The sequence below is a fragment of the Paralichthys olivaceus genome, chromosome 11, assembly GCF_024713975.1.
Source record: "Paralichthys olivaceus isolate ysfri-2021 chromosome 11, ASM2471397v2, whole genome shotgun sequence".
Lineage (NCBI taxonomy): Eukaryota > Metazoa > Chordata > Actinopteri > Pleuronectiformes > Paralichthyidae > Paralichthys > Paralichthys olivaceus.
Genome location: NC_091103.1, coordinates 22,595,623 through 22,609,078, shown reverse-complemented (window position 1 = coordinate 22,609,078; position 13,456 = coordinate 22,595,623). Strand labels below are relative to the sequence as shown.

The window sequence follows — 13,456 nt, the reverse complement described above, 5'->3', positions numbered from 1 at the left end:
TTTAAAGGTACAGTGAGTGTAAACCCGGGGGCCCAGGAGGGTCCATGGGCCCGCAAACATTTACATTTCCCCTGCTTACGTCAAAACATCAACTTTAATTTATTGAACATCAGCCACATTTGATTTAAAAAAATGTAAACGCAAAGTTTTCGATGTGATCCCGTGTAAGCCACAGGTTTTTCAACTGTGACTTTTGTTATTGTTTATCTAATAATGGGGCATCTTCAACACTCATTCTTTCACTTAATTGCTGAATTCTCGTCTTCCTTATTTTTTTTGGCAGCCCGCTTGCACACGACAAGGAACCCCCGCTGGGCCCTGGAGAGCCCACTCAGGGGAACAATGATTTATGGCTCATTTGCAACACAAAATGCAAGAAGCGCCTGAGTTTTAAACACACAACAAAAAATACAATACACAAGCAAGTTTTATAATTCATTCAGCTATATAATTGTCACACGGGAAATTACAAAAGAAAGGTTTAGTGCTTACTTTTTGTTTACATTTTCACCTTTTTGTTTATTTGCCTGAATTTGCTGGATTACACAAAAACTGCTTAACAGATTTCCACCAAACTTGGTGGAGGGATGGGGCATTACATGGAAGCCATTAAATGTAGGTGTGTATTTAATTTTTCAAATTTTTACGACAAATAATTCATTAAGGTAATCAAACTGCACTTAATTTTTTACTTTTACATCTCATAAAAACTGCAGAATAATGTAGGATTATTTAGGCCTTGTCAGAGGTGTGTGGCATTCTAGTTTATATTCTTCTAATATAAAATATATAATTATATTTTTTTATTTGTTTTTAAAAAGGTTTTTAGTGCACATGTAAAACTTTTGAAATATGAAAAACAAGCAGAACATAGTTTATCTTTAGGTTATGATGGTGCCACATACATTTTCACAACTCAGTAATTCAAACTCACACTTTCTCTCATAATAATGGAACTATTTTCTCTCCCTTTTTTTTACAGTGCTCATGAAAAAGTAGATCCATGCAGTTCCCACAATTGTTATGCAAATGAGGCCCCTCTTCCATTGAGAAATCATTTTGTCAAGATCCAGTCTCTTTGGATACAGAGGCTCTGTTTCCAGCCTTTTTCCCATACATCTCCTGAATGAATGATTATGAAGCCCTATTAAATGCCCACAGACACTGTAAAGCCCCGATGAACAGATTAAAGAGCCTCGCTCTGCCACTCACACACACAGGCCTCAAGTTTAGTTTGTGCATTTGCTTTTATTTATTCAGGTTGTGTTTATTTAACATATCATTTTAGAATATCTTAGATGAGCATGCAACAGGTTAGACTTTATGGCATCACTATATTTTATTCTATTTATTACATCATAACATGTCTGTATCCTTGCCCTACATGATTTAAAGTTATTTCTTTGTGTATATTTTAAATATTTTTCATGATTCAGTCTGATAACTTTTTTGAAGTAAGTGCAGCTCTTAATATTGAACTACTTTTTGTTGTATGAATGAAACATTACGTGCACACATGATGCCAGTCAGGACGTCTCCATTATTTGGGTGGAAGTGCTCATTTTCACATCATTGTAATGCAGTCAGACACATTAAAGGAGATGGACTGCAGTGTCTCCCTGAGGAGACCACCCACTCAGCAGAACACAGCCCTTCATCCTGCTCCATCCTCCTTATCCTCAGTGGAGTTTGATTGGACGACCTGCAGAAATCAACAGAAACCATTAACTGGGGTTTATTTCCTCCAATCAGTCTGAACGGCTGAAAACCTGCCGGGCTGCAACTACTATCCTTGTTTCAAACATGTTGCTCTGGTGTTATTATAGGACACAGTGACGTACAGTGTAGGCAGTGCCCCCTACAGACTATAATGATTACTACATAGGTGTATTTCATAATAAACCCATGTGAACTTTCTTTACACACACACACACACACACACACACACACACACACACACACACTGAGTTTGAGCTGCTATCCTTATCAGGACTTTGATTTTACTTTCATACAGTCTATGAACAAAACCTCACCCCTAACCTGACTTAATCAACCATGGCCAATTCAAGCCTTACCCGAAGCTTAACCTATAACCACAACTCACATCTCACCAGTAACCTTAACTAGGACCTCAAGAATTAAGTGTATGCCATCAAATATAATACATATGAAAGATATCTGCACGTTATAGTGTTTTTATCATATGCAATGTTCAGTTCCATGATTCAAATCAACAACTTTACCCTGTTACACATGTGGGGCGTGCATATCTTTGCAGTCAGTTGATTATACAATATGTTCATACATTTTCAACTTGACAAGGAACAGTTTCTTAAAGAAATTATATATTAGTCAGAATTGTAACTAAAGCCTAAATATATGTAGATATGCAGTGAACACAGCACCTTTATCTGTGAAGGTGCTGTGTTCACTGCATATCGTATGTTCAGGGGAACGCTCTGACTGACTGTGGTTTTTGTTGGCTGCACAAAACAAAACACAAATCATTTAGGTCTTAAATTAAGTTTCGATAATATAGCCTATAATAAACTGCAAGAAAGTTGAGGTGAAATGCATAAAACTAAATAACAGGTAGAAAAAGTTAACAAGACAAAAGTAAACGAGAACAGTTGCATCAAGACTTAGCCTTTGGTATTGTTGAACAGTTAATTGCTCTTTTTTACATGCATCCAAGAGATTATTCAGTCGAGCCAGACCAAACTGTCATTCACCTCATGTTAGATGAACAGTGACCAAAAAACATGACAAAATACTTGAGAATTTGAGCTTCACAGCAGACCCCAAAATACAAGCTCGAACTTGCGTCTGTGGAAAAAGTCTTAGCTTATTTTCAGCACTCTTGCCCTTTCTTGTCGAGTTTCTGGGTGTTGTTCTGGTGAAAAGGCTTAAATGTCATTAAGCTCAGCATTGTGTGCTTATGATGACTCGGTACATTAGCTACAGTCGGACGGAGGGATTTCAGATTTCAGAGCGGTAGAATTCTGAGCTAAAGTTTGGTAAAAGATTTTAAAGTATTCTTTATTTATACTTGTGCATTCTTATGTATCCATTCAGATTAAAATAAAGGGGTCAAACTATTGAAAATGATTTTTTTTCTTAGTTAAAATTGTTCTTAACAAAAATACAGTACATTCAGGTTAAGACAGTCAGTTGTTTAGTTGTTTCCTGAATATGCGTTTAATTTAATAACATAACCCAACATTTTACTATTTAGATCTAATGTCAGTGTTTTTTTCTTTCCATTAATTTGTGTCATGATTGTTTTTACACACAACTTGTCCTCTTCTGCTGCTGCATCATCAAACCTGAATAAATGTATTTCCCTGCTCTGGTTTTAACTGACGATAAAAAGGAGATGATGCAAAACTCTATTTCTTATCATGGCAACTAGTTCCGGAGTTACACCATTGTTTGAATCTCTGTTGTTAAACGTTCAGGAAAGAATAATGCATCATATGCATCAGAAGCAGAAATCTGCAGTTAAACCACAAAGAGTTTCATTACTGTCGGAAACCTGACACTTTAAATGAGCCTTGGCTTCCTCCACCTCTAGCAAGTTCCAGCAGGCGGACTGAAGGGCAAAACCAGACATGCAGGTAAAGGAGGGGCGACTGAACTCACATCAATAATCCCTGCAGCTATTTTTCCCCCCAGATGAACCTTCTCTTTTTTTTGGCAAGGGAGAGCGAAGCCTTGGACTAATACATATCTTATTTTACAAATTAGCAGTAGACAATTCAAATTAAATAGTCGTATCTAGCGAAGCAATAGTAAAGTTTAGTGTAGCTGCAGCTGCGACAGAGGACTGGAGGCCGTGTGGCAGAGGCTCACCTTGTTGAGCCAGTAGGTTGAGTCTAGTGCACAAGACATAATCGTCCTTTCTGCAGCCGTCGGGAAAGACAAACACACCTTCGCTGTCGCAACACTTCTTTTTATAAACCCTTTCCGGTCCTGGGTCGATTTATTGACTGTGCTTTGCATAGCTGAGGAAATAATGACACGCACACACACACACACTGCACTCAGTCAGTTTATCAGTGTATCCACAACAACCTTGTTCACATCAATTAAGGTCCTTAAATAGATTCTCTCAAATTATAGATCTAACAAATACTTCTAAAAAAAAAATAAAAATAAATTAATAGTTTCATGTGTAGGCACTTTGAATTTGAATTCTTGCCTAAGCAGATGGAAAATACAATAATTTCAGGCACACAAACTTTATATTTTACTTTGGTCTTATTTTACTTTAATTATCTACAGTCCACTGTGTTTTATATCTTAGCAGATACTCCAGAAGGCACTTTCATTTTTAAAAGAGGCTACATCTATTTTACAAGGCAATAAAGTGCTTGACTCAGGGAGTAATGCACTGATGGGAGTGAAGAATGCTCTGAACCTAACATGCTTTCATTCAGGATTTCTTCAGGTTCCGAGCGTGGTTGTTAGCCGAGGGTGCACGGAGCTTGTGGCGGTTTGTCACTTTCATTTCCCTAGTCTGAAAACAGCAGAAGAAAATAAAGAATTAAAACACGCTCAGAAATCACCATATACCCTGAGGGAAGCAGTGAACACCTTAGATATTCCCACTCACAGAGGCTGCATCCATAAGCATGAGGCCTTGCATGCCAGAGTTGCTCCCAGCGTGTTTCTTCACACCTACAAATAGAAAGAGGCTGGGGAGGTTACCATGCGTTGAAATGACAACAGGACAACACTGCGGTCGATCAGCTCTGACTTAAACGCAAACAACATTTACAGAGCACTCACAGTGCAGCTGGTGGTTAAGTTTTTCCAGCGAGAGGAGGATCTTCTGCTCCTCCAGGGAGATGGTGGTGAGGCTCTTGTGTTGCTGCTGCTGCATTGCTCCAGGACTCTGTGTTTGGGCGGTTTCCATGGCAGCTACAACATCTCTTTCTTCCAGTCGGCCCGGAGCGTGTACTTCAGCCAGGTGTAACTGGGCTGCACTCCCCACTCCTGAGAGCACAGACAGAATCACGTCAAAGGCATGGTATTCTCACCTGCTTCCACTTTACACTGGCAGTTTTGCTCTATGTAAAATACGGCTGTGCTGTAGTCTTTATTCCTGATAAAAACTCTAAGATCTGGAAGATTTGGATCTCTCTCCAAAAATAATTTTACTTTCACATTATCTATATGAATGTTTGGGTACTTAAAACACGCAAGAGCGAAGTCTTATGAGTTGAACTAGACAGACGACAGTTTCTTAGAAAAAGAAAAGCTTGTCTGATCTATAACAGAAACGTAAATGTTGATCTGCACCGAACACAGTACCTTCATGAGTCAAGGCCACGTCACACGGATTGGAAAACAATCTGCCTGGCTCCGTTGACTGATTTGATGACTGTACAAAATAAACACAAGTCATTTAAGGCTTAGATCGATCTTATATAAAATATTCACAAAGTCTATAATGTACTGAGAAAAATATCCTGGTTGATAAGTATTATGCACAAAAGCAGGTAGAGCAAGAAGTAAACAAAACATTTTGTGTTTAGTTTTACTGAAGATCAACTCCGAAAATCTCGTCTTGAGACTTATGAATAGTTTGTCTCGTCAGTTTTACCAACACTGAGGACAACATTAAAGGGACTGTGAACTTATTCAACAAGTTCAAACACAGCCCTCCACTGATCAATTATTTGAAACCCCCCTCCCCCCACCCACAGGGCAACTGCGTGCATGTACCTGAAAGGGCTGAGGAGGAGGCCTCCTGTTCCCTGAGCCAGGAGACTGTCTGCTCTGCTCCGAGCAGGGTTTCCTCGCAGCCCGCCCACTTTCCGGCGCCTTGCATCTAAGAACGGCTTTTGCTGAGAGGAAAGCATTTGTCAGAATCAAAACAGTAACATGAAAAACAGAACTACATCAACATGAATGATAATAGAAAGTGGTGAGTGCATGCCCTGATACATAACATTTCTTTAACATTGTTTTTTATTTTTACATTTTCATTGATTTCCTAGAGAACAATTCATGGATGTTGATGGAAAACGAGGAAAGTTAAGGGAAATTATTCCTTTGTGCAGTTTGGTGCAGCTTGATTGGATTTAAGGGGACTATTGAGCCTTGGAGGAGGTATCGCTCTACTGATTCTAGTTTGATTTAGTTATTATTTGTAGTTGTTGTCTACAAGTCGTGTAACCTGAGAGACCGCACAGCTTCTCCCAAGTTGGAGCCCTGACAGTGGGAGGTATACAGACCTTTGTCACCGTGTTTGCAACAATACAAACGCAGTTATGATTTTGGAACAGTGACGATTTGGTTTGGTTTCGGAAAAGATAGAGGTTTGATTTCAAATGAGGCATTGTTAAGATTAGAAGACGTCATGTTGTCAAATGGTGAAGGCCGTCATCGACAAAAAAAACCACAGGAAACAAAAAGCATCTACTGTGTTTTGTCAACACATCCTTCCACCCTGACTTCCTGATTCCTTGTTCTTTATACGACGTCACCTGACTTCTTCCCGTCATATTCACTACAGCTGCTAGAGGTTGCCTAACAATAAAACGCAGTAAAACAAGTTGTGACATGCTGTTGCACCAGTGATCTATGGGCTCGTCGCTACCTTCTGTCTACCTTCTGTCTCAGTTTCAAACAACAGTCACAACTAATGCATTTTTCCAAACAAAGTGAAGAAAGAGAAAAATCATTGCAAAACAAAGATGTCAAAAAAACAAAGTAGAATAGTTTCTGACTTAAAAAGCAATAGTTTGCCATGGTGAAGCTAAACCTGGATCTGCTCAGCAGTGCAAGCTTAAATGAAAGTTGCAGGAGCACATTTGCTAAAAGTAAGTTTTTAACAGTCCTGCTGTGGAAGAAAATACAGTTTTGAGCCATCACTTGTAGCTGATAACACCGACACTGCTGATGGCAACATGGGACAGATTATTGGCCTGGGCTTGAGGCGAGGCAGACAAGGGGCCATTGTAAGGCAGGAAGGTTTTAGGGTCAACTAAGTCCACTTTTCCACATATTAGAGGCTTACTCTTTCTTTCCTCTCTTCTGTGTGTGAGTATGTAGCAGAGAGATATTTTCAATATCAAAATACGAGACATGAACGACGCAAAAAGAACAGTCATTCAAATGTGTAACATAAAAAGTGGTGTCAAAGAATACACAGCGTATGGGTAAATGATGAAAAATGACGTTTCGGTGGAAATGGATGTCCTTGGTTTCCTACACAACTTTGCGACTCACAAAAACACCACAGTTCATTGACTAGATTCTGCCTCAATCAGATCAAACTGTGTGTGAAGATAAGGATCGAAGGGTCGCTGAGATTGTAGATTGTAGGGCATTGTTTCCTACAAGAAACAGGTTTGAGAGAAACTGTGGGCAACTTTAAATAACACATCTCTGCAAACATGCAATCCAGGCCTGAGCAGCGTGAGGGGCGGTCAGCCAAAATATACATTACCGTCCTTGATGACTAAGGCGCTGCGGACACCGTGCCAGAGCTGTGAGATCTCCTCATCTGTGGGAGTGCAGTCTAAACAGAGGCCCCTTTCATTGGACACCGTCCCTCTTCTTCTCCCGCAGCCCTGAGTTTCCTGGTGACCTGAGCTGAGCTTGCTCTTCTCATTGCCCTCTGAGACGGGGCATGTGTGCGAGGGGGGCAGTGCTGTGTGCATAACACTGCAATCTGTTCTGATTACATGATGTGTGTACGGTGAGCCTCCTGAGGCGTCCTTGTGCAGGGCCTGCTCTCCAGCCACAGCTTGTTTACTGTTGACACTACATGTGTGATCCATGCCATATGGAGTATTGGTAACATACGCCATCTTCTCTTCCACCGCTTCCATCCGGGGAGGTGGGCGGGGCACCATGATCCTCCCTTGGGTTTTGGCAATCCGATTCACCTCGGTGGCAGATTGAGGTCGTATGACGGTGCCCTTTCTACTCCGTGAGGAAACAGGACCCGCTCTGGCTCGGGCAGGGAGCTCTCTCCAAGGGGCCTTGGGGCCAATGGACCTGGTGGCGCTCTGCAGCACCTTGACCTCGTCTGCTCTTTCCTGGGATAAACTGACTTGAACCCCAACATCTGCCCACGCTTGCTTTGTAAAGTGATAACCAGTGGAGGCTGCAGGGGTCACGTTGGGTCCAGGCTTGGAAGCCCCTGAGACTGTAGTAAGACTTTGCTTGTGGTCTTCTGGTTTTTTCTTTGACTGAGAGAGGATGGAAGACTTCGATTTGATCTGCTCTTTTTCCTCGTGAACCTCATCAAACCAACGCACCCTCTTTTTGATAGCACTGCTCCTCACATCCTTCGTCTTTGCCCGGGTCAATTCAACACTATCTTTGATCGCTAAAGCTACTTGTTCTGCAAAAATCCCTTGCCCTGAACTGTACCCACATGCAGCATCAGTTGACATGTATCTGGACGGCTTTTTAAGAATCCCTTTAATTAATCTGACGACTGAGAGAGGCAACTTTTCTTCGTCCTCCTCGGGACGCTTGAAGCATTTGAGGGTGTCTGACTGAATGTCTGACAGGCGTGCATGTTGCAGCACGGGCTTCTCAGTTGTCGGCTCCAGGTTTGAAAAGGCATTGAGGTTAATAATGGAAGCGCTGGGCTCTTTTTGGGATGAAAGATGCTGGGTTTCTTTTCCTATGTGCTGAAGCGTTCCCACTTGTGAGGAATTATCTGTGTTGCTTTCATTTAGGAAAATATTTGGCTTTAGGGGAGCCCCAAACAAAATCTCTCTGCTGTTGCCATTTTTGGCAGGCAGAAGAATCTCTGTAGCTGACGGATGTATTAACTGTCTGTCATCGTGGACTCGCTGCTGTCTAAGATCCAACAGAGCCTCTTGTTTTGGACATGATGAGTCAAGTGCTGTGCTGTCGAGCGTAACTGTAAAATTAATGTTGTCTTTGGGATAGCTGCGTGTGGAGTTGGTCTCAAAGTGCTCTGGGTCAGTGCTACTAATTTCACATGATGATGATAAATTGTCGCTGTTCACTGCAGGTTGTGTCTCCGTTTTCTGCGTCTGCTCAGATGTGAACCCCCAGGAAGCGTTGGCAATGTGCATCTTATTGTTAGGACCCTCTGAGTCATTTGGCTTTTTCTGCTGTGGCTCCTGCTGCTTTTCTGATTGGGTGAATTTTCCATTCAGGAGCCGCATTGCTGATGAAGTTCGGTCTGATGCATGCCGCGGCTTTTCTGAGTCAAGTAAGTAAAAGTGGGAACACCACAGATTATTTCCGCCATGGTTGTGGTCCTCATTCTCCAAACTGTCCCTACTGGAGTTACAGCTGTCAGACACGTGGCTGTCCTGAAATATGGAGGCAGAAGAGAGTAGAAGATAATATGATTTACCTTTTCCTAACCTTTAGGAGTCCTGGCAAGTTTTTGAACGCTTTTGAGTTTGCTTTTATATACCACATTAACTGTGCAAATGTTTTTTCCAGCACAAAATCGCCCATTTGACAACATATTGGACCCACAAGACAAGACATTATTTGATCACGCTCGCAGAAGTGATTAATGGTGACTATGTAGATACTTTATACATACACATCGCTGAAGTTCAGGGGTCAACCTAAGTAAATACACCAAGAAAACTACGCTAGGCTTCTGGTCTGCTTGAAGGACACGAGATCCTACAACACTTTAATTATTTAAAATCGTATCTGCCGTTAAAGGTGGACTTTACTTTTGTTAACAAAGCTGAGGCAGTACAACAGCTTTGGAAAGGAGTTGGATGTGTTGTTTAAACACACATCAGTTGAGAGAAGTATAGATTTGATACAAGAAGAAATTATACTGTGGACAATCTAGTCCAGACATCTAAGTTATTGTTCAATACGAAGTTGAGGGGTTTGGGTTCCACACACACAAGAAGCAAAATAAGGTACATTCGTTTGAAACAAGCGCAGGGTGCTGAAGCTTGTGAGTCCTCTGATACAGGAAAGAGCTCATGTCACACTGCTGCACCCTAGGGGACTAATCGTGTAGGTTAATATATAAAAAGAACCAGATCTCACATTAAAAATAAACTAGTTATGCGAAAATGTTCAAACACACACCACACCACATTGGATGAATTAATATCTGATGCCCAGTTTTTTTAAAACTAAATCAACTGCATAGTTTCCAACAAGATATGAGAAGTGTAGAAAATGATCTGCTGGTTTTAGAGCAACAGATCAAGCTCATATTACTTTTTAAAAATTAAAAAGATGTGAATGTTAGATTGGGTACATTGCACCAACAAATGCCCTTCTATCTTTCTAAATTCTTTTTGCAACAGTATTTGATCTATTTACAGGTCCTTATGTGTGTGAGACATAACAGCATCTTGCATTATTAACATCCCTGATACTACAAAAGGGAGGTATAAAATGGAATGAGTAAGAACACCTTAAAACGGCAAAATATTTGGTTTCAAGATTGAAGTCAAATTGAAATCACTGACAAACCTGTGGACTGTGATTTTGTTGCTTCTCTTGTGTCGTCTCATTTTCTCCGAGGTTCTTGGAGAAAGCCATCCTCTGCTCCAGAAATGTTTTGGTGTGGGCCTCCACAACAAAAAGAGAGTGGCTATGGGAGGATTGAGGAGAGGGAGTGCAGCTTCTTTAAGAGAAAACAGAAAAATGTAGGTAAAATGTATGAATCCTCCAACAATAAGACAGAGCTACAGATAAAATATATATATGTATTCATTTTTAATCCAAAAAACAGTGATTGGGTTATATTTCATATATTATTCTGCCTTTTCTTTACCTGTTAATGTTGGAGTTTCCGGACAGGTATGACGACTGCTGGGTGTAACAACTCAAAGGGCCTTGAAGTTGACTGAGGAAATCGTCAATATTTGGAACGTCTCTTGTAAAAGCTAAAACCACATGAAGGAAAAGACAAAACAAACTGAAATGAGTTAATACTGCTGTGCAATGTTTCTCATTTCTAAGAGACGTATGTAAGACGCATGACTGACTTCGTCTTCGTCTTTGAGAAGGAGGCAGGTGGCCTCTTTGGAAGCGCTCGGTCGCATCCTGCACTCTCTCTCTGCGTTGCTGCAGGATCTTCTCCCTCTCCCGCTTCTCCTGCTCGTCCCTCGTCTTCTGTCTTTCCTCCAGCGCCCTGCGCCATGACAGAGAGCTGAGCATTCACCTGAGGCCGATTGCACTGATTAAGTCTAGACTGGCCATGTTTTCGATACAGAAACCTGAAACTGGTTGTTAAGATGTGTTTGGAACGTGTTCATTAATAATTTAAAGCCAACACTCGCAGCTGGGTCCACAGAGTCTGTCAATAATGACATTACAGGGTCAATAAAGTTCATATTTGTATTATACATTTTTAATATTTGGGAAGATGTTACTATGAGTGTAGCTTCCTAGTATCTATGCAACTTTAATTGGTTTTGATTTTCTAGGCTCTTAGTGGGTGAAACTAGTTGTTTTCTCAGTGGTTAACTTGGAAATTGATCATTGTTTTGATCCAGAGTTGTCCTGTGGATTAAAATGAGGAGAGTCTTTAGAGCGTCAAGCTAAGACTTCATTCATTAGAAACTCACACACTTGAAAAGGAAAGTTGTTTTTAGTGTCTGTATGAGGATGAACTTTGCAGCTCAAGATCTATTTCCAGGCCTAGACTGAAAAAATCTCATCTATCCCTTATGGTCCTAAGCCCATGCAGACCAGGACCATAAGCCATAAGCCATAAGCTACACGTTGAGGAGTCAGGTACATACTCTACACCAACAAGTCAGCTTCTGCCTCCAGTAGGAAATGAAAGATGCTGATCCTGATAGTTCAGGTTTGGTCTGCAGAGTACAGACAGCATAGTGCTAAAATAAAAACTACAATGCGTCATTATCATATTGTCCGTCCACTTACTTCCTGCGTCGTTTGGTCTCCAGGGAAAACTTGCGAGCTCGGGCTCGGCAGAGTTTCTGCTCCTCGGCCATAAGTTTTTTCTCATCATGGAGGTCGCCAGCAACTCCGAAACTTGTATTTCTGGAAGAGAGCAGCTAAGGAAGACAGTTCAATGTGTTACCTGAATGCAACATTTCACTTCAGTGAATCACTGTGAATTGCACAGGCCGGTCACAGGTTTAATCATCATAGTGATTCCCGTGTTAATTTAGTTGTTCTCACACATGTAACACACTTTTCTTTTTGTTTTATAATGTCGTATTTGAATCATTTTTATGTACATTTTCTTATTTAATTTATATGCCAGTTCTCACAATTTTAAATTTGCTTGTATGATGTCAATCATAGTTATAGGAATCTTACAATATTTATGTTTTCTGTTGAATAAAAAAAAGTATATAAATAAATGTATGCATGCATATAGATATAGGATCATAAGAATGAAAACTAAAGAAAGAAAAAAAATCTGAAATATTATAATAAGTATATAAATAACAAATGGTTATATAAACTGTATATGCCATCTTAATCTCAATTTAATATTATTATTCTGCTTCAGAATTTATTGAATCTACCCACTGGGTATTATTATATCCATCTTATTTTACATGAAACTGTTTTAATATTCGTTGCTCTCTAAAAAAAAAGTAAAGTCATTATTATAAATATCATTATTATTATAATAAAACATTAGAAGGATACGAGTGGTAGAAGAAGTTGTCGTGAGGAAGCCTCATCCTCCGCTGGCTGACGCCGGGCTCTCAGGCAGCTTCAGCCCGCCGGTGAGGCTCCGAGCTTCGGGTCCCTCTGAAGCTAACGTCGGCGGAGCTCCGTGCTAACGATGCTAACTCATTCATCCATGTTTACCGTGGAGACCAACACGGAAGTGCGTTCTCGGTAACTTCTCCCGATGACCCTCAAAGTCTCTGCGCTCGATTGGAAACGCGAGAAAAGCTCAGCCGGTGTTTTCCGTCACTATCTGGTTGAACTGGTGATCATGGTAAAGTCACGTAACCAGTGTAAACAGGAAGCGGGCGGTGTCATCAGCTGGTTGCTTAGTAACAGAAAAGATGGCGAAGAGTCGGAGAAGTTCATTCATTCGTTATTTGTTTAATCGCTGGACAGCACTAATTCATAAACGAGGTGATGCAACTTAAACACAACATGTGCAGGTTGAGAAAGCTACTTCATCAATTCGACAACACGTGCACCGACAAAAGTCACATCACATGCAAATACAGAAACAAGCAGCAAACAGAAACGTTTACATAATAATATTTGTATTATTGCTGCATGTAATTCTATACAAGACATACAACCTAGTCCTACTGCAGCCTGAATGATAGGATAGTCTCATTTATAAAAACACCCTAATTATAGGCTGTATGGAAGATATATGGAAAAATGTCTGCTCAAACATATTTCACCCCTGATATAATAATAATAAAACAGTGGCTCTCTCCCTTTTTTAAATCCTGTCTGAAAACCCATCTTTTTAAACTGACATATTCAGTCTGATCGTTTTCCATTTGGC

General features: G+C 40.5%; 1 protein-coding gene across 3 annotated transcripts; it reads right to left on the bottom strand.

The window, feature by feature from the left end:
• Positions 1–70: 70 nt before the first annotated feature.
• cep126 (centrosomal protein 126) lies at positions 71–12,953 on the bottom strand. 3 transcript variants are annotated; one of them, XR_011244475.1, is made up of 13 exons: positions 12,625–12,953; positions 11,884–12,003; positions 10,980–11,125; positions 10,766–10,877; positions 10,462–10,615; positions 7,460–9,314; positions 5,731–5,852; positions 5,317–5,386; positions 4,792–4,998; positions 4,616–4,680; positions 4,421–4,519; positions 3,853–4,004; positions 71–1,702 (listed from the first exon to the last, which is right to left on the bottom strand). XR_011244475.1 is itself a non-coding variant. In XM_020088024.2 (11 exons), the coding sequence occupies exons 1-11, from the start codon at positions 12,657–12,659 to the stop codon at positions 4,436–4,438; spliced, it is 2,970 nt and encodes a 989-aa protein (XP_019943583.2). In that variant the 5' UTR covers positions 12,660–12,952; the 3' UTR covers positions 4,036–4,435. The 3 variants fall into 3 exon arrangements, 1 of the variants encoding a protein (XP_019943583.2); XR_011244476.1 differs by having other exon boundaries at positions 4,426–4,519; XM_020088024.2 differs by lacking the exons at positions 71–1,702; positions 3,853–4,004 and having other exon boundaries at positions 4,036–4,519; positions 12,625–12,952.
• Between the last annotated feature and the right edge of the window lie 503 nt (positions 12,954–13,456).

Coding starts and splice junctions, on each gene's coding strand:
- cep126 (XM_020088024.2), bottom strand. CDS start 12,659: ATGAGGCTTCCTCACGACAACTTCTTCTACCACTC. Junction 12,004..12,624: donor GACAACTTCTTCTACCACTC/GTATCCTTCTAA, acceptor GCTCTCTTCCAG/AAATACAAGTTTCGGAGTTG. Junction 10,616..10,765: donor GGAAACTCCAACATTAACAG/GTAAAGAAAAGG, acceptor TTTCTCTTAAAG/AAGCTGCACTCCCTCTCCTC.